At 42.5% G+C, this 26,854-nt stretch overlaps 1 protein-coding gene across 3 annotated transcripts in view; it reads left to right on the forward strand.

The window, feature by feature from the left end:
- kcnq1.2 (potassium voltage-gated channel, KQT-like subfamily, member 1.2) overlaps positions 1 to 26,854 on the forward strand; it is a 184,145-nt gene that overhangs the window by 67,228 nt on the left and 90,063 nt on the right. For 2 of the 3 annotated variants that reach the window (XM_078416718.1, XM_078416719.1), the window contains one exon: positions 5,131 to 5,199. The exons of the other annotated variant lie outside the window; for it this stretch is intronic. In XM_078416718.1, the coding sequence (XP_078272844.1) occupies positions 5,131 to 5,199 (69 nt within the window). The remainder of the gene's footprint in view (positions 1 to 5,130; positions 5,200 to 26,854) is intronic. 3 annotated transcript variants of the gene reach the window in all.

The following is a 26,854-nucleotide window of genomic DNA, read 5'->3' on the forward strand; positions in this document are numbered from 1 at the left end:
CTCCATATTTTCTTATCTATATTAGTGTTATTGATAGATTTTTCTGGTTAATTCAGGAGTAGTAATTGTAAGCTCCAGCACATGGTTCTGGCTCATTCTGCTCATATAGGATGTACATTTTGTTTCACCCATCGTGTTAGTAGCATTGATGCTGTGTGGACAGTGTGGAATTAATGAGCCCAGGCACACAGTGGTGATATTGCTATTAAATTGATTGAAGGACCTTCATCTTATTCTGTTGACTGATTAAGTTATTTGGATCAAAACTGTAATGATTATGATTAAAGATTCAAATAATAAAAATAGAAAATGTGGGTGTTTTGCAATAGATAGAGATTAATATTGGGATTTAATCTCCAAACCAACTCAATGGGGTCTACTTGTTAATTGAAAGGTAATCTATGTGTTGACTTATCTTTGAGTTAGTTTTTTTTTCAAATGATGCATGGAGACACAAGGAACTGCAAATGCTGGAAAATTGAGCGAGGGACAACGTCCTGGAGGAACTCAGTGGGCCAGGCAGCATTTGTGGGGGAATGGACAGGTGATGTTTTATAACGGAATATGAACTTTTCATCCAAATTTACTTTTCTTTTTATAGGCAATAGACAATAGACAATAGACAATAGGTGCAGGAGGAGGCCATTCGGCCCTTCGAGCCAGCACTGCCATTCAATGTGATCATGACTGATCATTCTCAATCAGTACCCTGTTCCTGCCTTCTCCCCGTACCCCCTGACTCCGCTATCCTTAAGAGCTCTATCTAGCTCTCTCTTGACTGCATTCAGAGAATTGGTCTCCACTGCCTTCTGAGGCAGAGAATTCCACAGATTCACAACTCCGTGACTGAAAACGTTCTTCCTCATCTCCGTTCTAAATTGCCTACCCCTTATTCTTAAACTGTGGCCCCTTGTTCTGGACTCCCCCAACATTGGGAACATGTTTCCTGCCTCTAATGTGTCCAATCCCCTAATTATCTTATATGTTTCAATAAGATCCCCCCTCATCCTTCTAAATTAAGTCATCTGTCCATTCACTCCACAGATGCTGCCTGGCCATTGAGTTTCTCCAGCAACTTTGTGTTTTGGTTTAAATCATGATCCATTATTGACTTGTGGCATTTGCTCACCTTTTCCGGTCCCCACCAAGCTTTATATTTACCATATTATTCTGTCACATGAACATTTTGGAAATGAACAAAGATAAATTACTATCAATTTTGTTTTAAGACTTCTACAAATGAAGCACTAAGAAGCCTCCATATGCTTCAACACAATTCAAAGCATATTGTTTCTTTAAATAAAATGTACTACCTAAAGTAGACAAGATAACATTTTCTTTCAATTTTAATTTTAAGATTAAAAAGATAAGTTTCCTTGTCAGCTGATTTTGATGCAAATCAATATTCCTGTGTAACAAGCCTTTTGAGAATTCTGCAGAAAAAAATATTACATCGCAGAGCATGTTACTGCAGAACAAAAACTAAGCGCCAGACATTTTACTGTACCTCAGTGCTTGTGACAATAATATACTAAACTAAACTCTTTATGTCTGACCTGAGTTAAATCTACAGTCCTGTACAGGCTACCCATTCAAATTGGCCAATGGTTTAATTTGACAAACATAGAATGGGTGCTTCTGCACACAATACCTGTACCGAACATGACATCAGGACCAACTCTTATCTGCCTACACATAATCCATATCCCTCCATTCCCTGCATTACATGTGCCTCTGCAAAGGCTCTTAAATGAAACCATTGTATCTGCCTCCACCACCACCCCTGGCCACATGTTCCAGGCACCCATCAGTCTCTGTGTTAAAGACACTTGCCCACACATCTGCAGTGATCGATGGTCTGCGTGGCCTCAGTGGACCGCAGCGATCATGCTGTATCGTTACACATTGTTGCCAAGCTGTAAAGGGTACAGAGAAGATTTACGAGGATGTTGCCAGGACTAGAGGGTCAGAGCTGTAGGGAGAGGTTGAGTAGGCTGGGACTCTATTTCTTGGAGCACAGGAGGATGAGGGGTGATCTTATAGAGGTGTATAAAATCATGAGAGGTATAGATCGGGGAGATGCACAGAGTCTCTTGCCCAGAGTAGGGGGAACTGAGGACCAGAGGATATTTAAAGGTGAAGGGGTAAAGATTTAATAGGAATCTGAGGGGTAACTTTTTCACACAAAGGGTGGTGGGTGCATGAAACAGGCTGCCAGAGGAGGTCGTTGAAGCAGGGATTATACCAACATTTCAGAAACCGTTAGACGGGTACATGATAGGACATGTTTGGAGGGATATGGACCAATCGCAGGCAGGTGGGACCAGTGTAGCTGGGACATGTGGTCGGTGTGGGCAAGTTGGGCCGAAGGGCCTGTTTCCACACTCTATTCCTCCATCACTCTATGACCCTTTCTCTATTAAACTTTGCCCCTTTCACCTTATAGCTATGCTCAAGAGTATTGGACATCTCCGCCCTGAGCAAAAGGCTCTGACTGTCTATCCTCTCTATCACTCTCATTATTTCAGTGGCCAAGATTTGCTTTGAATCTTTCTTTGAATGCTTATAACCCTTTTGAGGAATTCTATCGTATTGTATTTACCTACACTGAAGTTGGGATAAATATTTACGCTCTTTGTGAATCCTCAGCAAAATAATCCAAGTAAACAAAGATTTTGTTCATTCTCCTCACCCTTCCCAGTTGTCTGGAAAGAGCAAGGCTTATCGTGTTCACTTAATGTATTTTAAGTCCTAAAGCCATAAATAAATTATAGTTAGGAAATAAATGTTTATATGTAGCATTTCCTCAGCAGGAAATTCTATTTGTGCAGCAACTTTCTTTATCACAAGGACTCTTTTGAGGTTGTGTGATGTGCATCAGGGGTGGTACAGTGGTGCAGCAGGTAGAGCTGCTGCCTTGCAGTGCCAGAGACTCTGCCTTGATCCTGATGCTGGGTGCTGTCTGTGTGGAGTTTGCACGCTTCCCCCCGTGACCACGTAGGTTTCCTCTGGGTGCTCCGGTTTCCTCCCACACCACAAACGCGTGCAGGTTTGTTGGTTGACTGGCCTCTGTAAATTTCCCCAGCGTGTGTAGGGAATGGATGAGAAAGTGGGATAACATAGAACCAATATGAATGGTTGATCGATGGTCAGTGTGGACTCGTTGGGCCGAAAGGATGCACGCTGTATCTCTACACTAAATGAAATAGTGGGGTCAATACCAGGTGATGAAAAGAGATACCTATCACGTGCTCCAGAAAATGCCTTAAATTCGTCATTTATTCGAGCCAAAGACATAGACAGTGGCTACACAAGGAATTGCAGATGTTGGAATCTTGAACAAAATACATAGTGCTGCAGGTACTCAGTGAATCAGGCAGCATCTGTGAAGGGAATCAGGCAGCATCAGGTAGACGATGTTTCAGGTCTGGACCCTTCCACAGACTGATTGACTGATGTAATGGGTAACTGGCTTTGACACAAACATTTGGTGCCTCCTGATTTAGATCTTCATGTGGTCACCTCAGTTGTGGAATGAGACAAGGTCTTGGGTACCTGATGCCCCTCGTGTGCTAACTTTATTCACAAGGCTGACACTTGAAAATGGCTCTGGCTTCCTAATGGCACGATGATACACACATAAGCAATATGTGCCTGGTTGGGGTAGAGTAGAAAGCTTTACTCATAATGTGTAATTTAAAAGAGTGTAGCAAGGATATTAAAGGTCAGAGATAGAGAAATCTGGTTGAGGTTCCATAGATACCATATTTTGCTGCACTCTGATGGAGTGTACCTATGAGACCTATGAGAGAGAAGTGAGTGTTACCAAACTTCTAAATTCATTGGGGTGGAATCTGCTCCAAGACAGACGTAAAGCCCACCGTTTGACCTGTTTTTACAAAATGTTAAATGGTCAGCTCACCAAATCTGCACCAAATCCAAATCTATCAGTAGCAGACGAGGGCATTCAATTCACTTTGAGATACCAGCTGCCGAGACAGATGTGTACAGCAAATCATTCTTGCCTCGCACAATTAAAGCATGGAATAGTCTTCACTCTACTACAGTTACTCAACTACACGCAACTACATTTAAGGCAGCTCTTCTTCTCCAAGAAGACCTTCTTGCTTAAGTCCATACTCCACCACCTCCAGTTTAAATTCCATTTGGAATATTTTGGAGAACCAAGACCACTTAATTAATTTCCATTCTTGGTTTGGACAAGTTGTTTTTGAATATTTTTACTTTTTTGTTTTTCTGATTAATGCTCAGATTGGAGACGAGTGACATTTTTAAGACCATTGCATAATTTTGTATATTTCATTTCAAAAATGTTGTGATCAATTAAGTAAATCTTTAATCAACTGGCAAAATTTGAGATCATGTACGCGTAGTACCTATGGTATAATAAACGATCAGCTGTGCTGTGTAACCAATATATAATTCCCTTATTTAAATAAGGTATTCTTTTTTTTTTCATTATTTGCTCACAGAAATTCCAGCAGGTAAGTACCAGTCTAGTGTTTTTTCTTTGAATGTCCTATCCTCAAAATTAACAGAAGTTAAAAAGAAATCTGGTGATAAAAAAATAATCTGACTTTTCCACATTTTTTCTCAGTAATGTGATTTAAAGAATTCAATTTCTCAGTTAGTCATGTTGACATTTATTACTTCGCTGTGTTACAAAGTCTGAACGAATCATGTCCTTACATTGAATGGTTACATTAAACAGAAGTCGTGATTAATTGTCATCTTTTCAGTTTTCCTTACCAAATGAACATTTCTTAATTCTTAATTTATTTTTTTCTGCTCATGCTTGTTAACCACATACTTTTATTTATACTTGGTTATAATATACAAGATCTGTTGTGGAAATGGGGCAGAATTAATTCAGTAGATATTTTGTTTTTAAAAAAAAATCAAAACAAATCCAGTGTTGGATTCTCTATATTGTGCACAATTTGTGGAATGATATTAATATTTCATTATCGTAACAGACCGTCCATATTTCATCACCTTTCTCTTAACAACCAATACCAATACATTTCCCATTCTTTTTATTGCTGTTTTTTCTATACACTTGATATTAATTGGCATTTGTAAATCAGACCAAACACTTCTCTCTTACAGTACCCTGACAAGCCCTTTGTACATAAGGGTTTTAGAACCACAGGCAACAAAGCAGCTTAATTCAACAAGGTATTTACTGACATTTGTCCTGTTACCAGCCCTCTGTTTCTGTTAAAGTCTGTTCTGCCTTTCTGATATTGTCATCTTTTACTTGTGAGGATTGGATACCGTACTTTCTTGCATGCTTCATGATTTTTCAACAACCAAAGTATATATCCACTTTACCTTGTCCATATTGAACTATTTTTGGCAGTATACATGAAGATACATATGTGAATCTCATTGGCTAATTTTCAGCATTGTGTATGAAGACAAAGGAAAAATTCTGTGGCATTCTACATCTGTATGTTTGGATTTATGGATAAACTCATGGGAACTTTGGATTTTTATCAAAGTTGTTTGTTCCTTTACTGTAACATTGAATAGTTGTACAGAAATCTATCAAGCATTTAGCTCAAAGATGGAAAATGAATGATCTGGTCTCAACTCCACATAACTAGCTAGAATTTGGGTATCTGTAATTAGACTGTCTTGGCTTTGTAGCAATAATATTTATTCTTCCTGTTCATGTGTGTGTCTCACAGCACTTAGTGATTTGTTTGGCAAAGATCTCATGCTATGATACAATTACAAATATTTTTTTTAACTAATTTAAGTGTAAGCCTGGATTTTAAACTCAACAGACTTTGAAGAATATCAGTCATACAGAAAGATAACAGGCCCATGTTGACCTAGATGCCCCATCTACGCTAGTCCCATCTGCCCATGTTTGGCCCATATCCCTCTAAACCTTTCCTATCTGTGTACCTGTCCAAATGTGTTTTAAATGTCATTATAGTACCTGCCTCAACTATTTCTTCTGGCAATCATATTCCCACCACCCTCTGTATTAAAAAGTTGCCCCTCAGGTTTCTTTTAAATCTTTCCCCTCTCACCTAAAACTTGTAACTTGTGGTTCTTCATTCCTCTGCATTCGCCCAATCTATTCCCCTCATGATCTTATACAGCTCCATAAAATCATCCCTCATACTTCTGCGCTCCAAGGAATAATGTCCTAGCCTGCTCAACCTCTCCCTCTAGCTCAGGCCCTCGTGTTCTGGCAAAGCCTTCGTAAATCTTCTCTGCACTCTTTGCAGCTTAATAACATCCTTCCTATAGCAGGGTAATCAAAACAGAACACAATACTCCAAATGTGGCCTCACCTACGTCATCTGTAACCATAAAATAACATTCCAACTTCCACGTGTAGGAAGGAACTGCAGATGCTGGTTTAAACTGAAGATAGACACAAAGTGCTGGAGTAACTCAGCGGGACAGGCAGCATCTCTGGAGAGAAGGAATGGGTGACTTTTTGGGTCGAGACCCTTCTTCACTCAATATCCTGACTGATGAAAGCTTTCTTGGCCACCTCATCTACATGTGATTCCACTATCAAGGAACCAGAATCCTGCCATTCGCTGTGAAGATTCTGTCCTGATTTGACTTCCCAAAATACAGCATTGTGCAAGTAAACTCCATGAACCTTACCTCAGCTCACTTGCCCAACTGATCAAGATCCTGCTCATATTTTTGACAACTACTTTCGCTATCTACGATACCACCCACATTAGTGCCATCTGCAGACTTACTAATCATGCCTTTTACATTCTTATCCAAATCGATATAAACCACAAACAGCATTGGGCCCAGTACCAATCCCTGAAGTTATAAATAAAGTTAAGACATGCTAGCCACTTAATCGCCAAAGTAGGGTCCTCTTATGGCATATGTAAAAGCTGAACTCGAGCTGGTGGTAAAGTCAGAAGGCATTTGAAGTGGTACTTGAAGCCACTTCATTGCAATCAAGAGTTGTGGCAAAGATATGATGGAGTGCGTGGTGAGTCAGGACGATCACTGGAAAGATGAAGTCTTGAGACTTGTGGGGGAAGTCTTTATCACTCAGAGTGGTGGGGCCTGAAACACACTGCCTTTGGGAGGTGGTGAGGCAGATACGATCCTGGCATTTAAGAGACTTTGGATGAAGTACAAGGATATGCAAGGAATGGAGGGATGTGGATTCTGTACAGGCAGATAGGATTTGGTCTTGGCATCATGTTCAGTACAAACATAATGGGTAAATGGCCTATTCCTCTACTGTTATATATTGAAACTACAGAATTGATCGATGCATCGGTCCAAGTAGTCGTTGCTGGAAATGCCACCTGAGATATCGGAGAGACGGACTCTCTGATTTCTCTTTGATTTTGATGCCGAGGAAGTGTCCAGATCCGAAACGTAGTCTATCCATTCCCTCCGCAGATGCTGCCTCACCAGCTGAGTTCCTCCAGCACTTTGTGTTTTGCTCAAGATTCAGGCACCTGCAGTCTCTTGTGTCTCTCTTTCTCTGATCTCTCTTTGAAAGCAGTGTTTTTGCTGTTTCATGTTTTGCTTTTGTGAATTGTGCAGGATGTGAAACTGAAAATTTACCTTTTCATGTTTCCTTTGTACGATATCTGTGAGATCAATAATGTCCTATTGCCTTCTCTGCCAAATCATATGAATATGTTTTTGAATCCCCTGATATAAATCTTGTCAATGTTTTAAAGATACATATCAGAGTTCAGGCACAAAAGTGCCTAATTACCTTGCTGCTCTCCAGTGGTCTCTTGGTTCAGATTGTATCAGTGGTGTAACAAAGAATGCTACTTGGTTAATTAGTCTTATTGAAAAGATTTGGTGTAAGTACAATGGACATCCTGCAATGACTCCATGCACAACACATAATTTCAGTGGAACTGGCGTCTGAACGCTGAATAATGTGTACAGCCACAATGACAAAACATTTAGTATTGAGGTGAAATTTTGCATTGAGGTGAATTTCTGAACAGTGGCATTTTGGCATAAGCTGATTACATTTTAATCAGTTTAAATATTACTGGTAGGTTAGCCTTGAAGGAAGTTTTTAAAGTGCAGTACTTTGTATTTAGCATGACAGTATAATCATAAGAAAGAAGATATTTCACAGCCTGTAGAAAGGACCCAATCTGAAACGTCGTCTGTGCATTTCCGGAGATGCTGCCTGAGCCGCTGAGTTCCTCCAGCATTTTGTGTTATGTTCATAAGGAAAGAAGGATTATACAACTGAAGAACTGTCGGGCATATTTCACAGTGGCTGGTGTAAAAAAAACTGCAAATAGTCTGAAATATTTGATATTTTAAAAAATTGCCGATGCTATTCGTTTGAATTTCTGAGTGTAAATTATGGGAAATAATGCTGCTGTGAAGTTTAGACTCTGCAAAGAGTCTGATATCAAACAAGTTGCTGTTTGCAACTTATGAACAGTGATGTTTGTGTTGAGAATCCAAAGTGAAGGGGACAAGATTGAATAGGAATCTGAGGGGTAACCTTTTCACACAGAGGGTGGTGGGTGTATGGAACAAGCTGCCAGAGGAGGTAGTTGAGGTTGCAGCCCCTGTTCCAATATCTAAAGGGGCTGCTCTTTGCCTTTTGGCTGCACTTCTCACCCACCATCCTCATCTCTGGACACCCTGTGCGTAGGGGAGAGGGTAGGGCCGAGGATGTCCTGGTTGGGTTGCTCCTGGGCCTGGCCAAGCTGGCCATCCGTGACTCACGGCGCCAGGTGGAAGAGGGCTCTGCCCGAGCCAGCTGCCTGCCCCTTTTCCGGGGTTACGTCTGCGCCCGGGTGGTGTTGGAGAGGGACCACACGCTGTCCACGGGCACCCTGGGGGATTTCCGGGACCGCTGGGCACCGCGGGGGATTGGATGTATCCTGGATGGGGATTGTAATATAATTGGATAATAGTTTCATTTGGTATATTTGTTTGTATAGTATTCTGGTGGTGGGTTATGTTTTGTCTCATTGTATTGTAAATATTGTTTTTAAATAGTTGAGTACAATTTTTGATAATAAAAAAAAAAGAGGAGGTAGTTGAGGCAGGGACTATCCCAATCATATCATATCATATCATATATATACAGCGCGGAAACAGGCCTTTTCGGCCCACCAAGTCCGCGCCGCCCAGCGATCCCCGCACACTAACACTATTGACACTATCCTACACACACTAGGGACAATTTTTTTTAAACATTTACCCAGCCAATTAACCTACATACCTGTACGTCTTTGGAGTGTGGGAGGAAACCGAAGATCTCGGAGAAAACCCACGCAGGTCACGGGGAGAACGTACAAACTCCTTACAGTGCAGCACCCGTAGTCAGGATCGAACCTGAGTCTCCGGCGCTGCATTCGCTGTAAAGCAGCACTCTACCGCTGCGCTACCGTGCCGCCCAATGTTTAAGAAACAGTTAGACCGAAACATGGATAGGGCAGGTTTGGAGGGATATGGGCCAAACGCGGGCAGGTGGGACGAGTGTAGCTGGGACATGTTGGCCGGTGTGGGGAAGTTGGGCCGAAGTGCCTGTTTACACGCTGTATCACTCTATGACTCTATGATACTAAGTGACCTAGTTTTGAGTGGCAAATACCTGGGCCATTGATCGCTGCTAGTTTCTCTCAGCAATTACAGATACTGCAGCATAATCACAGCGGGGGGGGGTAAATGTTGAGTCTCAACTCTGGTGACAAGTCTCTTCAACATACTTAAAGAGACAGAAATTTGTTTGCATAACATCAAAAAACTGGTATACAATTGTGGGTGGCTCAGTGAAAGTTTTTTAGTGTTGCTCTCTGTCATTTCATGAAACCCCACACATCTGTCTGCACTATTCTTAGAAAGAAACAAAATCGCTGGAGTAACTCAGCAGGACAGGCAGCATCTCTGGAGAACATGGATAGGTGACGTTTCACAGAGTGCTGGAGTAACTCAGCGGGTCAGGCAGCATTTCTGGAGAACATGGATAGGTGACATTTTGGTTTGGGAATCTTCTTCAGACTCCAGAGATGCTGCCTGACCCGCTGAATTACCCCAGCCCTCTGTCATTTTTCATAAACCAGCTTCTGCGGTTCCTTGTGTCTGTACTATTCTTAGGGATCAAGTGAAGGACATTGTTAATGTTCTTGCCTTGGGATCATTTCAGCTGCCAGCTGCTGGTGCATCTGCTATCACAGCTTGCGGCATCAAAGAGACCTTGATGCCCCTGACAAGGCCAGGCTTCACCACCTCCTCTCTGGCCCTCATGGGCAGGCTGACCTAGCTGGAGGCATTTACTGCACACCACCAGACTCAGGAACAGCTTCTTCCCCTCTGTTATCAGGCTTCTGAACATCTTTCGACTAGGACACTGTGCAATTCACCTCTACCCAATTGCGGACATTGGACTTTATGTTTGGAACTGGTGCGCTACCATGCTGAGAACTAGATTCTGCACTTTGTATCTTCCTGTTTGCTCCATCCATTGTATTTGAATTTGACATGATTGTATCTGTGTATGGTATGATCTGATCTGTTTGGATATCACGCAAAACAGCCTTTTGCGGAATGTACAGATCAATTACGTGTGAGAGGGGGTAACCTGTTCACCATTTTTAACGTGACCTTTATTTATGTGATTCCATAAAATGCATTGAAACATCCCACTAAATTTAACGTGGTTTCTTAGAATAAATTGTTCCAAAGCACAAGGAAGATGATTTTACTTCATCCTGTACTTAAAAAGCAGGCTATATATTTTACTATGCATTTTCTACCAGTGGTAAATTTGCTCTTCTGCCCCATACAGCCTGGGGGTAAACATGCTGGGCACATTGAGCGAAATAAAATTATAAAATCATAAAAATAAATCTACTAATTACCCTCTCTTGTGTCTAACTTTCCTGAAATCCTTGGAGCTTCAGAAAGTTAGATTAATGAGAACTCTTTTAAACCATTATAAATATTTATGGATAGGAATGGCAAGTTCCTTGTTATGAAAGGGCGTTCCTTTGACATCTGGTGAAAATCTGCTGAGTTGTAAACCTATTCACTTTCTAAAGATTAATGGGGAGAGAAAACTCGGGTCTTTTTCACACATAAGTAATAAATTTCTTTAAAAGTTGCATTTATTTTTGAATAGTATCGCTGCCTAGTCAATCTCGAATGAGGACAATATAACTTTCATTTTATTCCAGGATGGAAAAGTCAAAGACGAGAGGGGATAGCTTTAAGGTGAGGGGGGGGGGGGGGTGGTAAAGTTTAAAGGAGAGGTGTGGGGGCAAGTTTTTTACACGGAGGGTGGTGGCCTGGAACGTGCTGCCAAGGGTGGTGGTAGAGGTAAATGCGGCAGTGGTGATTAAGAGGCTTTTAGACAGGCACATGGATATATAGGGAATGGAGGGAGATAGACCATGTGCAGACAGAGATTAGATTAGCTTCTGTGCTTTTTGAGGATATATTTAATTTGTTTATATTATGAATATATATTTCTTTAATGAGTAAATAGATTATTGTGGGACATTATTTTGTTCCATCTTCAGACTTAGTCAGTCTTTGATTATTTTTATGTTGCTAAAAATGTAGATATATGCTTATCTGCAGCATAGTTCCTTTGTCACCTTGGTTCCATGATGGCATCTGATGGAAATGCGCACACCTGTAACACCTGTACCACCAGTTATCATCTACCCATCACCCCCCATCACCTGTATCCACCTATCAGTCATTAGGCTTTGTTCCACCTCCACCTCTCTCGTCTAGCTTTCTCTCCCCCTCCTCCATCAATCAGTGAATACTTTATTGGAATTCTTTGCTTGCAAATAGTCTCAACATAAAGGGCGCTGACAAAGTATTCCCGTGCCAGGTCCTCCTTTGTTCCCCCCCCCCCCCTCATGGCGGTCCCCCGTACGCCAGATCCACCTTTGTTCTCCTCCCTCCCCCTCATGGCGGTCTTCCATACGCCTGGTCCACCTTTGTTCTCCCCCCCCTCAAGGCGGTCCCCATACGCCTGGTCCTTCTTTGTTCTTCCCCCCCCCCCATGGCGGTCCCCATACGCTAGGTCCACCTTTGTTCTACCCCCCCCCTCATGGCGGTCCTCGTTCGCCAGGTCCACTTCTGTTCTTCTCCCCCCCCCCCCCCCCCCCCCTCATGGTGGTTCCCCCATACCGGGTCCTCCTTAGTTCTTCTGAAGGAGAGTCCCAATCCCATCACTCACCACCTTCCCTCTTTATACCTCCCCCTCTTCCCTGCTCTGAGCAATGTTACCGGGTTTCAATGTTATACCTTTGCCCTAAATGTTGTACCCATTATCCTTAATCGTGCACCAGGGATGGAATAATTGTATTCATGTACAGCCTTTTCTTTGACTGGATAGCGGGCACACACCTCGGTACAAGTGACTCTAATAAACTAAACACTAAACTAACCAGCTGTAAACTGACCGCCAGGGTTAAGTAGGGGTGTGGGGCCTCTTTCTCAGTAATTGAGCTTGGTACCTGTTTCTTCATAGCCTCGATGCCTTAGAACATTCACTAAACACTGAAAGTCTGTTGTACCTCAGTGGTCTTCAGATTTCAATTTAACTTGGAAATCTGCCAACCAAATCAGTGTAACAGTTCAACTTAAATCTTTTGATCACAAATCAGATATATTTCGATGAATGAACCACCTCTGGTAGAGTTGCCATTTCTGTTATTTGGGTTTATTAGCAAGCCACACGTGGGCACTTTAAATCTCTTCCTCTTGACATTTATCCCTTAATTTTGTGTTTGCATGGACATCGTAGGCTGAAGGCCTTTTCCTGTTCTGTTTTGTTTTATGTTATCTATCCATTCAAATTTATACATTATTTTTATAAGAACCAATTGACGATCTGAGTGCTGAGTTCCTCCAGCACTTTGTGTCTTTTTTTGTAAACCAACATCTGCAGTTCTTAGTTTCCATTAGTAGATTTTAACTCTTTTACTTGTAAACAGCAGCAGAGCATGGTTAAAACACAAAGTGCCAGAGTAACTCGGCGGGCCAGGCAGCAAAAAAGCTAATGGTTTGTGAGTTCATAAGTCATAGGAGCAGAAGTAGGACATTCGGCCCATCGATCATCACTGATCTGTCTTTCCCTCTAAACCCTGTTCTGCCTTCTCCCCGTAGCCATTGACACCTGTACTGATCAAATACCTGTTAATCTCTGCTTTAGAAATACCCAAAGACTTGGGTCAGGACCCTTCTTCAGATTATAAGAAAATAACTGCAGATGCTGGTACAAATCGATTTATTCACAAAATGCTGGAGTAACTCAGCAGGTCAGGCAGCATCTCGGGAGAGAAGGAATGGGTGACGTTTCGGGTCGAGACCCTTCTTCAGACTGATGTCGGGGGTGGGACAAAGGAAGGATATAGGTGGAGACAGGAAGATAGAGGGAGATCTGGGAAGGAGGAGGGGAAGGGAGGGACAGAGGAGCTATCTGAAGTTGGAGAAGTCGACGTTCATACCACCGGGCCGCAAACTGCCCAGGCGAAATATGAGGTGCTGCTCCTCCAATTTCCGGCGGGCCTCACTATGGCACTGGAGGAGGCCCATGACAGAGAGGTCAGACTGGGAATGGGAGGGGGAGTTAAAGTGCTGGGCCACCGGGAGATCAGTTGCGTTAATGCGGACCGAGCGCAGGTGTTCAGCGAAGCGATCGCCGAGCCTGCGCTTGGTTTCGCCGATATAGATAAGTTGACATCTAGAGCAGCGGATGCAATAGATGAGGTTGGAGGAGGTGCAGGTGAACCTCTGTCTCACCTGGAAAGAATGTTTGGGTCCTTTGATGGAGTTGAGGGGGGAGGTAAAGGGACAGGTGTTGCATCTCGTGCGGTTGCAAGGGAAAGTGCCCGGGGTTAGGGTGGTTTGGGTAGGAAGGGACGAGTGGACCAGGGAGTTGCGGAGGGAACGGTCTCTGCGGAACGCAGAGAGGGGAGGGGATGGGAAGATATGGCCAGTGGTGGGGTCCTGTTGTAGGTGACGGAAATGTTGGTGGATGATATGTTGGATCCGCTTGGAAGAGAGCTAAACAAGTGATAGACAATTCGAGCCAGCACCACAATTCAATGTGATCATGGCTGATCATTCTCAATCAGTACCCCGTTCCTGCCTTCTCCCCATACCCTCTGACTCCGCTATCCTTAAGAGCTCAATCTAATTCTCTCTTGAATGCATTCAGAGACTTGGCCTCCACTGCCTTCTGAGGCAGAGAATTCCACAGATTTACAACTCTGACTGAAAAAGTTTTTCCTTATCTCCGTTCTAAATGGCCTACCCCTTATTCCTAAACTGTGGCCCCCTGGTTCTGGACTCCCCCAACATTGGGAACATGTTTCCTGCCTCTAACGTGTCCAATCCCTTAATAATCTTATATGTTTCGATAAGATCCCCTCTCATCCTTCTAAATTCCAGTGTATACTGATTTGTACATACTGCTGAGGGGGTTTGATTGGCAAATGTTTGGACAAAGGGCTTGAGATGATAAGGAGACAATCAGTCTGTCATTCCCTCCAGAGATGCTGCCTGACCCGCTGAGTTCCTCCAGTACTGTGTTTTATTCAAGATTCCAACATCAGCAGTTCCTTGTGTGGACATAGCATGGTCCCTCAGTCTGACATAACTCTTATCCCATCCCTAGTGGGAAGTAGACAATGCTTAATGTCAGCATTGACCAGCAGTGCATTCTTGATACCCAATACTACATGCATGGCACATTGATACTTGTGTGTTAGCAGGCAGAGAAGGGAGGCCTAGACAAGATAAACAGGAAAAATTCATTTCTGTTATGGGAGCATCAGTAATTAGATTTAAAATAACCGGTAGAAGGAGTAAAACAAAATTGAAATAAATATTACTCTCAATGAACTTGTGATGAAGGCTAAACCTCCTACACCATTTTAACAAGTATGGTGGCGCAACGGGTCGAGCCGCTGCCTCACAGCACCAGAGGCCCGGGTTCAATCCTGACCTCGTGCTGTCTGTGGAGCTTGCACATTCTCCCTGTGACCGCGTGGGTTTCCTCCGGGTGCTCCAGTTTCCTCCCACATCCCAAAGACATGAGGGTTTGCAGGATAATGGCCTCTGTAAATTGTTCCTAGTGTGTAGGGAGTGGATGAGAAAGTGGGATAAAACAGAACTTGTGTAAGGGTGATCGATGGTCGACGTAGACTCGGTGGGCCGAAGGGCCTGTTTCCAAGCTGTGCCTCGGAAGAGCACTTGAACATTCAGAAGAACCATGACTATGAGCTGGGAAGGGGGATTAATTCAAATTCCACTTGGGGCCTGCATGGTCACATGGGGCTGAATGGCTTCCTTCTGTGCCATACTTTTCAAGGCTCTCCCACTATTCTAAATTAGCCCACCAACTTTCTATTTTCATTGTAAAATTATTTGCTTAGTATTTTGATACACATTGTTTTATTTGTGCAATCACAATTTTGAGGATGTGACAAGGAAAATGGATGAAGGAGAGCCAGTGGATGGAGTGTATCTGGACTTCCAGAAAGCCTTTGATAAGGACCCAACAGGAGATTAATGGGCAAAAATAGAGCACATGATATTGGGGGTAGGGTATGACATGGATAGAGAATTGGTTGGCAGACAGGAAACAAAGAGGAGGAATAAACGGGTCCCTGTCAGAATGGCAGGCAGTGGAGAGTGGAGTGCCGCAAGGCTCGGGGCTGGGGCCGCAACTATTTACAATATATATTAACGATTTAGATGATGGAATTAAAAGTAAACTAGCAAATTTGCAGATGACACAAAGCTGGGTGGCAGTGTGAACTGCGAAGAGGATGCTAGGAGGTTGCAGGGTGACTTGGACAGGGTGAATGAGTGGGCAGATATATGGCAGATGCAGTATAATGTGGATAAATGTGAGGTTATCCACTTTGGCGGCAAGAACACGGAGGCAGATTATTATCTCAATGGTATCAGGTTAGGAAAAAGGGAAGTGCACCGACACCTGGGTGTCCTTGTACACCAGTCACTGAAAGTAAACATGCAGGTACAGCAGGCAGTGAAGAAAGCTAATGGCATGTTGGCCTACATAACGTGAGGATTTGAGTATAGGAGTAAAGAGGTCCTTCTGCAGTTGTATATGGCCCTGGTGAGACCACATCTGGAGTATTGTGTGCAGTTTTGGTCTCCCAATTTGAGGAAGAACGTCCTTGCTATTGAGGCAGTGCAGCGTAGGTTCACCAGGTTAATTCCCAGGATGGCGGGAATGTCATATTGGGAAAGACTGGGCTTGTATTCACTGGAATTTAGAAGGATGAGAGGGGATCTTATAGAGATATATAAAATTATAAAATGACTGGACAAGCTAGATGCAGGAAAAATGTTCCCAATGTTGGGGGAGTCCAGAACCAGGGGCCACAGTCTAAGAATAAAGGGGAGGCCATTTAAAACTGAGGTGAGAAAAAACATTTTCACCCAGAGAGTTGTGAATTTGTGGAATTCTCTGCCACAGAGGGCAGTGGAAGCCAATTCACTGGATGAATTTAAAAGAGAGTTAGAGCTCTAGGGGCTAGTGGAATCAAGGGATATGGGGAGAAGGCAGGCACGGGTTACTGATTGCGATGATCAGCCATGATCACAATGAACGGTGGTGCTGGCTCGAAGGGCCAAATGGCCTCCTCCTGCACATTTTTTCTGTGTTTCAAAACAGTTAAAATACATTTAGGTTAAATCTTCTGTAAGCATGATGATAGTCTGCAGCTTAATATTCACATGATATAATTCCCAGACTATTATAAACTGAGATCGTAAATGTAAACTACACGGGCTGCATCTTGGTGATATTGAGCTTTTTGCTAAATTCAACACATTTACTCCAATTTTACCTGAACTGATTTTGATAACAGGAATTGCTACTGATTTCAAGTAGGTTCATTTCAAATAAAGTTACATTCCCTGTTATAAAATGAAACACAAGTAATAAAAGTTGTTTTATTGGCAAACTATCTCCTTTATAATGTGAACTGTGATGAACCTTGCCAGGTAAAAATGTATTTTCTGATTGTTATCAGTGTTTTAAACAAGCAGGCTAATAAATAGGCAGTCAGTATTTGCAAATTGTTTTATCATGTGTCTGCACGAGGAGGTTGTTAACAGTTTGGGTAACTGATTGCTTCCAATAGTTTGCTTTAACTTGAAGGCAAATATTAGTCCAATCAAGCAACAATCTCCTTGAGTATTATTCCTATGGTTTACTAACGTTTTACATCCAAATGAATTACTCTTGAGCAAAACACAAAGTGCTGGAGGAACTCGGCCAGTCAGACAGCATCTGTGAAGAGAATGGACAGACAACGTTTTGGGCCAGGAATCTTCTGCAGACTGATTGTCTCTGGCAGAGAAGAGATGGAGGCAGGACAAAGCCGAGCAAGTAATAGGTGGATACGTGAGGGGAGGGGGTTGAATTGCAGATGGGTGGAGTAAGTGGCAAAGAGGTGAAAAGGAGATAGGGGTTTCATGTAAGGAGAGGCGGAATGAAATGTAAAGCAGGAGGGAGGATATGGGTGGAAGTGGACCGGGGGAGGGAGAGAGGGGGGGTTAAAAGGGAAATGGGGGATGAGTGAACAGAGCAGTGTTTTGGGGATGGTGAGAGAAACGTGAAGATAGACACAAAACGCTGGAGTAACCCGGCGGGTCAGACAGCATCTTTGGAGAAAAGGAATAAGTGAAGTTTCAGGTCGAGACCCTTCAAACGTGAAGAGAAACGAGACCAAGCATAAGATTGGTCGACCATCTGTCAAACACTTCTGCTGTCTCTGCCAAGTCCTTGCTATAATGTGATGTTTCTTGTTTCAACATTGGTAAAATGTTGCAATGTTTTTTAGCATTAGAATGCAGAGACTCCAAAGAGTTTCTATAACCTTCAGAAACAAAAAAACGTATTTTTTTTCACTAAAACCTCTGCGCTTCTACTTGCATTTTCAGCGTCAGAAAATGTTTAATAATCTGTCAAGAGCATATTTATTGCGCGTGTAATACTCTTAAAACAGATTTCTAACATCATCTTTGTCCACATTATCTGTGTTTTATGTGGGCGAAATAATTTAGCAGTGGTGTGGTGGGATCTGGTGGGTGTTGAGGGATCAAACAGGACACCTGAGTAAATAAATGAATTCTCCCTGTTTCCAGTCCGTGTAATGAGAGTTCCAGTGTAGCAACATTACCAGCACCTGAACAAATCGTATTAATTACTCCTCTCGTTTGATGTGGACATACCCTGCCTTTCATTCATCTCGTAAGATTAAGCAAAGGAGGATTGATTCAGGGGTAAGAACAGCCATTGATCTGCTAAAATGTGAGTCCCACAAAAATATCAAAATATGCAATGTGCCAAGTCCATTCGGTGGAATCATGAATATTTCCTAACCTTTTAATCGAAGCAGAATATTTTTGATTTAATATTGGGATAAACCTTTTATCTTGAAGATAGAATGTTAGTGCTGTGGTAGAACTATTATTATTTCTTGACAATTTTTCTTAATGTTTTAAGTTCTGCAGCTAACAGCAAAATGGTCAGAGGTGATCGCCATTTTTAATTTAAACAGTATCGGACATTTGAGTTAAAAGCAAAGTTCACTAAGTTGTTGTGCATCTTGTTCCAATCCAAATTAAGGTTTGTTTAAATGGCCAAGCATCTCAGTGATTGTCCGGGATATCCATTAGGGGCATTTGAGAGGCTTTTAGATAGACACATGGATATGGAGGCATATGGATCAGGTGCAGGCAGAGGAGATTAATTTAACTTGGGACCATGTCCGGTACAGACATTGTGGGCTGAAGGGCCCGTTCCTGCAATGTACTGTTCTGTGTTCCATGATGGAGAAAAATAATTTTCTTGAAACTGATTTAAAATAATTAAAACCAGAAAATAGTTTTCTCCAAACAGAATGGATTTATTTCTTGTCATGTTGGATTGCCAGACAAGCTCCATTCCATTGCATGTGTACGGTTGTTGATTTGTCGCGTTGAATTGCATGCTGCTCTCCTGCTATTTTTGAACGGTTAGGTTGGGAAATGCAATGCTTACGTCACTTGGTGGATGCCTAATGGACCTTCAAGGCATGGATCATGTGCAGGCAGCTGAGGTTAACCTATCTTGGCATCATGTTTGGCATGGACATTGTGAGCTGAGGGACTTGTTCCTGTGCTGTACTGTTTTCTGTTTTGTTTTTAGTTTAGGATTTTTAGTTTCATAAGTGATAGCAGCAGAATTAGGCCATTCGGCCCATCAAGTCTCTGCCACCGTTCAATCATGGCGGATCTATCTTCTCCTCTCAACCCCATTCCCCTGCCTTCTCCCCATAACCCTTGACACCCGTACCAATAAAGAATCTATCTCTGCCTTAGAAATATCCAATGACTTAGCCTCCACAGCCTTCTGTTGCAATAAATTCCACAGATTCACTCTCTGACTTTCTGAGAAGCAGGTGAAGCAACCTTGCACTGTTCCATGTGTCACCAAATAACAACTTGGCTGTTGTACCAAAACTTAACTTGGAGCGGGACAAAATGCACAACAACTTAATGCACTTTGCTTTCAACTCAATGTCCTATTTAAGGATTATTCCTAAGAATAAAAGTTTAGGAGTTTAGTTTAGAGATAATGCATAGATACATTCAGCCATGTTCTATGTTATATCAAAAGAAATAGTCTTCCTCTCAAAATGTGCACTCTTCCTTTATAACATGAAATTGCACTGGGCATGTGTAGTACAGCTGCATTATTATCTTTTGTATTAAATAGCATTATAACTTCCTGCAATAGGGAAATGTAGTCTCTGGGGAAGAATATATTTACTTTGCTAGATTTGAATTTCCAATAATTATTATCCAGAACAAGTTCTGCAGCTAACAACAAAATGGTCAGAGGTGATCGCCATTTTAATGGTTTTCCTTAATAACAACTATGATTAGCTTTATTGAACCTCATTAATGGTAGCAAATGTGCGACCATTTGTTGTTGATTTCAGATCTGAAACTGTGCACAATTTTAGTCAAAGGTAGGGAGCAAGTGGGCTGATTTAAATGGGGTGTTGCATGGAACTGTATGCTATCATGATTTTTGAGTGGAAAATGCATTTTGGGTGCATGTGGTGCAAAAATGCAGTAATCTACCTGCCAATCACATTTGGAAGCAAGATTTAAGAAAGATGTAAAGTTAGTTTAAAATGATTTGTGAACTAATTCAGCGGTAGAGTTGCTGCCTTGCAGCAACAGAGACCCGGGTTCAATCCCGACTACGGGTGCTGTCTGTGCGGAGTTTGTATGTTCTCCCCGTAACTGCATGGGATTTCTCCGAGATCTTTGGTTTCTTCCCACACTCCAATGACGTACAGGCTTGTAGGTTAATTGGCTTGCTGTGTATATGCCGTGTGTATAAGATGGTGTGCGGGGATCGCTGGTCGGTGCGGACTCGGTGGGCCAAAGGGCCTGTTTCCGCATTGTATCTCTAAATTAAACTAAACTAAAATTTAGGATAAAAATCTGTTAAACTTGTCCAAAATAAGTCTTCCTAGCTTTTAGATTGAATAGACCAAGATGATTTTGTTCAGGAATGCAATGGAAACTAACTTACTTACTTACTGCCCACTATGCCTCCTGGCATGTAGGGCAACAACGAAGATCCTCAAGTAGTGTTGATTCCTTCAGTTGTTGTTTGCGTCACATATTGGTTTTACGAGGCGGGGTTGTTAGCCCTGTGCTCAACCCCCAACCTGGAGGACCAGTGGATCGCTCTTGGTCTCGTCTCTACCCTTCGACCTGTCCATCATGGGAAGCCCTAACAGGAGACGAATCACCCGCTGGCGCAGCTCTAGGGGTCACTGAGATACACAAACTCCCCGACCACGACAATGTTGCAATCCAACGGGGAGAATGGAAACTAAGATATAAGTTCATTCTTCACTTTGTGTAAGTGAAATCAGCCAGTAGCTGTTTTATTGGGTTCTATTTGCTGCGGTTTTGAATGACATCTATATGAGTTTGATACAAGACTGTTCCTTTGTTCAACTTGTAGAGTGGGCTGTGACATGGACCATTACAAATCAGATGTGGTTCCTGCCTCTCTTTGTGCCTACACACAGTGTATTGTGTTTGTAGGATTAAACCAGATGCATTTCCAATCACAGATGACGGTAAACTAATTTTCAGGTTTGCTTCAGAAACCTATTTTAAACTATCATCCCAGAGATAAGTGTTTAAAGTATAAGGATCAGGATCTTATTCTGAACTTTGTATCCATTTGTGGTTAATAATTTTTTTATTGGGGATTTAATTTATTTTTGGATTTTTTGTAATTGTTTTTGGAATTTTTTTTTGGATGGATAGATTTAGCAAGTATTTTATATTCAGGGTTTTATTTTTGTTCTCATGTTGGAAGAGATGTATTTATGGATTAGAATCACAGAGCTGAGAAACAAGGAACTGCAGATGTTGGAACTTTGAGCAAAACACAAAGTGCTGGAGGAACTCACAGAGGGTCAGGCAGCATCCGTGGAGGGAATAGACAGGTGATGTTTCTGGACGGGACACTTCTTTAGTCATGGCGATATACAGCATGGAAAAGGGCCCTTCTGCCCACCTCATCCTTACTGACCAAATTGGCACATTGAGATGGTGTAAGAAGGAACTGCAATGCTGGTTTAAACCGAAGATAGACACAAAAAGCTGGAGTAACTCAGCGGGACAGGCAGCATCTCTGGAGAGAAGGAACGGGTGACGTTTTGGGTCAAGACCCTTCACCAGTCTGAAGAAGGGTCATGACCCGAAACGTCACCCGTTCCTTCTCTCCAGAGATGCTGTCTGACTCGCTGAGTTACTCCAGCTTTTTGTGGCACATTGGGATGGACCTATTCGCCAACATTTGGCCCTTAGTCCTCTAAAGCCGCCTTAAAGCTTTCAAGGCAAGAATGTTGAGGTAGATTTTTAACTTAAGAAGTCTATTGTACTAGTCACAAAATGCTGGAGCAACTCAGCGGGTCAGGCAGCAGGTGTGGAGGGAATGGACAGGTGATGTTTGTTGGTATTTTGTAGGAGTAGTTGTGCCAAAAAAGGATCATAAGTATGACTGTGCTCCTTTCTTTACAGGAACTTAATTCCGCTGTGCTCTGCTGTGTGTGTAACTCTTCATAAGACTCTTCTCTTATTGACGTTTTTGTATCAAATGTTCATAACCTCCATCCATTTTTATGGTAGGAATTGCCATCTGCCATTGGTCGGGCCAAAAGCAGTCTGTTTAAAATATCTTTAAAGTTAAATCCTGATAGCTTGTCTGCCAGAGATTTCTCCTGACCAGTAATTCCTCATGGTCGACAGAGTAGTATTTGCTATTGCCAGAGATGAGTACAATGTATGGGCTCCATAATGTACAGGCAGCATAATACAGCACCTTTAATGTTGTTCACCCAAACTGAATTTCATCTTCCCCTCTGTTATAAGGCTTCCATAGGCTAGGGTCCTGTCTGATTCACCTCCACCCCATCACGGACATTCCTCGTTTCCCCATCTCTAGAGAACGTTGGAACTCTTCTTCAGACCAGAAGCACCACCTGTCCATGCTCTCTGGAAATGCTGCTTGACCTCAGATAGACGCAAATGCTGGAGTAACTCGACGGGTCATGCAGCATCTCGAGAAAAAGGATAGGTGACCCTTCAAAGTCTGAAGAAGGGTTCGACCCAAATCGTCACCTATCCCTTTTTCTCCAGAGATGCTGCCTGACCCGCTGAATTACTCAAGTATTTTGTGTATTTCTTCTGCTTACAGCTAGTTGCTGCTAAACATAGCTACAGCCATCTCAAAGTAAAGGGTAGTGACTTGTACGATGATATATTAAGATCATTCTTCATAGTCCTAAATAAGAAACATTAAAAAACAGCCCTTTGAGACTCCTCTGCCATTCCTGAAGATGTTTGTCGACCAACCTTGGCTTCAACATCTTCCTTACATAAATTCTTCACAATTTGTAGAAATAATTTAATCTTCATTCCTTCTGTGATTGCATTTTACAATATTTTTTTATTGAAAACTAAACTGAGTGGGGTAATGAAGTGTAAATAATAATGAAGTGAGTGTTTTCGAAATGCATCATATCATGATGAAATGGATATTATTTTAGACTTATTTACAGTGAATGATTTTTAATATTCAATTTTTTTACGATTCCCAGTGACAGGCTGCTATTAATTTTGACCAAAACCTAAAGTAAAGTGAGAGGGTGATTGAGTGGCTACTTAGCATTGTGAGTGGTGCTGCTGTAAATGTGATGGCCTCTGTTTTGAGTGTGTGAATGAACACAGCATGTGCCAGTCACGGGTGGGTGGAACGTGGAATCAAACAAATCATTCTATTTTTAGTACACTAACCTCCCTCATCTGCTTTCAATCAGAGGCAGGGTTTTGTACGCATCGGGCAAGCGGAGACGGTCTGGAGTTTGGCCTTTCACTTGCTCCCCCATGGTTTTATTCACGGGCCAGAAGTAAACGTGATGTGACTGCTGGGCGCAGCCACTTGCTGTAGTCATGGTGTGGAATTTCACTGTGTGCTAACTTTATTTAACCAGCAGCACACTTACAATGTATTGTAAAAGCAGCAGGGAGAACTTGGGGCCTCCTTTGTTTAAGTTCTGCGCCCAGCTTTGAATTTGCCAACATTTTTGTTCAAAGAGATGAGTTCTGATTGTTGCTGTTTGTTCCATCACTTTTAATCATCGATACGAGCATCGCCATTCATAAAGGGTCATTTCGGCTGAAACATTCCCATGTTGAAAGGAAAGACACAGAGTGCTGGAGTAACTCAGCGGGTCAGGCAGCATCTGTGGAGAACATGGACAGGTGACGTTTCACAGAGTGCTGGAGTAACTCAGCGGGTCAGGCAGCATCTGTGGAGAACATGGACAGGTAACGTTTCACAGAGTGCTGGAGTAACTCAGCGAGTCAGGCAGCATCTGTGGAGAACATGGACAGGTAACGTTTCACAGAGTGCTGGAGTAACTCAGCGGGTCAGGCAGCATCTGTGGAGAACATGGACAGGTAACGTTTCACAGAGTGCTGGAGTAACTCAGCGGGTCAGGCGGCATCTGTGGAGGACGAGGATAGGCAGTGTTTCTTCAGACATTTCAGTTTAGTTTATTGCCATGCGTACCGAGGGTCAGTGAAAAGCTTTTGTTGCTTGCTAGCCGTCAGGAAAGACGATACTTGATTACAATCGAGCCATCCACATCCACCCTCAGGAGAACAAGAATAAGTGACCTTTCAGACACGAAGCATCACCTATCCATGTTCTCCACAGATGCTGCCTGACCCGCTGAGTTACTCCAGCACTCTGTGAAACGTCACCTATCCACTAGATGGATTTAAGAGAGGGTTAGATAGAGCTCTAGGGGGCTAGTGGAATCAAGGGATATGGGGAGAAGGCAGGCACGGGTTACTGATTGTGGATGATCAGCCATCATCACAATGAATGGTGGTACTGGCTCAAAGGGCCGAATGGCCTCCTCCTGCACCTATTTACTATGTTTCTATGCTGCCTGACATGCTGAGTTACTCCAGTTCTTGGTGTTTTTTATGTAAGCCAAAAGCTGGAGTCCTTTGTGTCGGAAAATCAATCTGCTGCATTGTGGCATAAAACGGGCAATGCAGCCTCGGTCGTGTGGGACTCACCCATTCCTTCTCCCCAGAGATGCTGCCTGTCCCACTGAGTTACTCTAGCTAATGTGTCTACCAGCAAGTGTAGACTATGCGCTAATGATAGAGTTTAATCATGAACTTATTTTTGTGTGACAATATTTAAGATCTCAAGGGCCGGTTAATATCCCATCAGCTACTTAATCAGTTTGCAAGCATTGTCTTCGACGTACAGGTATGTAGGTTAATTGGCTGGGTAAATGTAAAAATTGTCCCTAGTGGGTGTAGGATAGTGTTAATGTACGGGGATCACTGGGCGGCACGGACTTGGAGGGCCGAAAAGGCCTGTTTCCGGCTGTAGATATATGATATGATATGATATGTACGTGCAAGTGCTTGCAATATTTTTCATGTATTTTGTCGCTGACTAATAGTTCCTTTCTCTTCTCCATGCCTGACTTGTTGGAGAACTCACTGCCTTGCTAATGCCAAGAGTTATGTATGAGTCTTCAAAGCAGACAACTGAAGCTTGCTGTTTTGAAGAATTACATCAAAACACAGCTGGCTGCTTCAGAGGGACCCCCGTCTATAGTGCAGAGCGTCAGGAGGTGATTGCAGTTCCTTCTCTCAGCGGTTAATATCCATGAACACCGGTGACCAGAGAGGATGCTTTCACTTTCTGCCGGTTTATCAGTGATTGCTGGAACTTTGTCTGTTTTTGGTGCTCTGGTTTAAGGAACACATTTTGAACCATTGGAGGATCTACAATCACCAAATGGCTTATTTGACTTGCCTCCATAAACATTGGATTCCTTGATGTGGTTGCTTTGATCTGTTTTTACTCTTCCACATTACTTCAAAGTATTTTCAGCAGAACTTCCTTTCTTGTGTTTCCCATGATGACTAAGCATACTGCGTGGAATATTCTGACACGTGGACAGGAAAGATTTAGAGGGATGCGGGCCAAACGTGCGCAAATGGGACTAGCCGTTAGACATCCTAATCGGTGTGGATGAGTTGGCTGAAAGGCCTGTTTCTGTGCTCTATCAATCTCTAAGTCTATTAGTTTAGTTTAGAAATACAGTGCGAAAACAGGCCCTTCGGCCCACCGGGTCCAGGCCGACCAGCGATTCCCGCATATTAACACTATCCTACACATGCTAGCGACAATTATTATCTTTACCAAGCCAATTAACCTACAAACCTGGACGTCTTTGGGATGTGGGAGGAAGTCGAAGCAGCCGGAGAAAACCCCTGCGGTCATATGGAGAGCATGCACACTCCACACAGACAGCGGCCGAGGTCAGGATTGAACTTGGATCTCTGGCGTTGTGGGGCAGCAGCTCTACCAGCTGCATCATTGCGGTTCCCCAAGACCCTGCCAACTCCCTTTCATCAGTGACGCCTGGTTCCACGCACTCTTTCACGTCTGCAGAAAGCAATCATAAATCTTTGAAACGACTCCAAACACTTATTATCATCGTCTTTGCATCAGATGAAAGCTTAAAGCTTCAAAAGCTTCCCATTAAAAAAGAAATTAGACCTCAAAAATAACTCTCTTCAAACAGCACCAATTGCATGCTGTACCTATTTCTGTGCAGTGTCATTTTATATGTAAATTTTAATTAATTATAAATTTCTGCTATCAGGCTAAATTTGAAGGGCTGTAAATTAAATTGATTCTTTTCATAGACCTCTTTCTTTTAACATGATCATAAATGTTCTATAAAATCTTGTATTGTTGCACATGTCAAAAAAGACTACCTTCCCCATGTTAGATTTGCAACTCGATTCACCCTTTCAACTATTCTCACTCACCCATTTCCCACATTTGATCAAAAATCATAACTGTGTGGCTTTTCTTTGATGTGGTGAGCTGAGAGGTTTGAACACAAGGGTATGGTGCAGTGCTTTGAAGTCACTTTTATGGGGGTAAACCTCTATGTAGTTAGTTGTTTGAAAATAGCTGTCATCATATTGAACAGGGCTTTCTGCCTGATTAAATGTATCATGTCTGTTTGATGGAGATTTCTTTTTCACAAATGGTTTACCAAAGGCGATGGGGGGAGAGGGGGGGTGGAATCCATCTGTGCAGATTGTTTAAAAAAACAACAGGCCGCTATTGTATTTTGGAAGGCTTTTAGCATAATTTAATTAATATTTTAAATGGCTATCCCAGGGAATCATTCAG

Source organism: Rhinoraja longicauda, chromosome 20 (genome assembly GCF_053455715.1).
Source record: "Rhinoraja longicauda isolate Sanriku21f chromosome 20, sRhiLon1.1, whole genome shotgun sequence".
Taxonomy (NCBI): domain Eukaryota; kingdom Metazoa; phylum Chordata; class Chondrichthyes; order Rajiformes; family Arhynchobatidae; genus Rhinoraja; species Rhinoraja longicauda.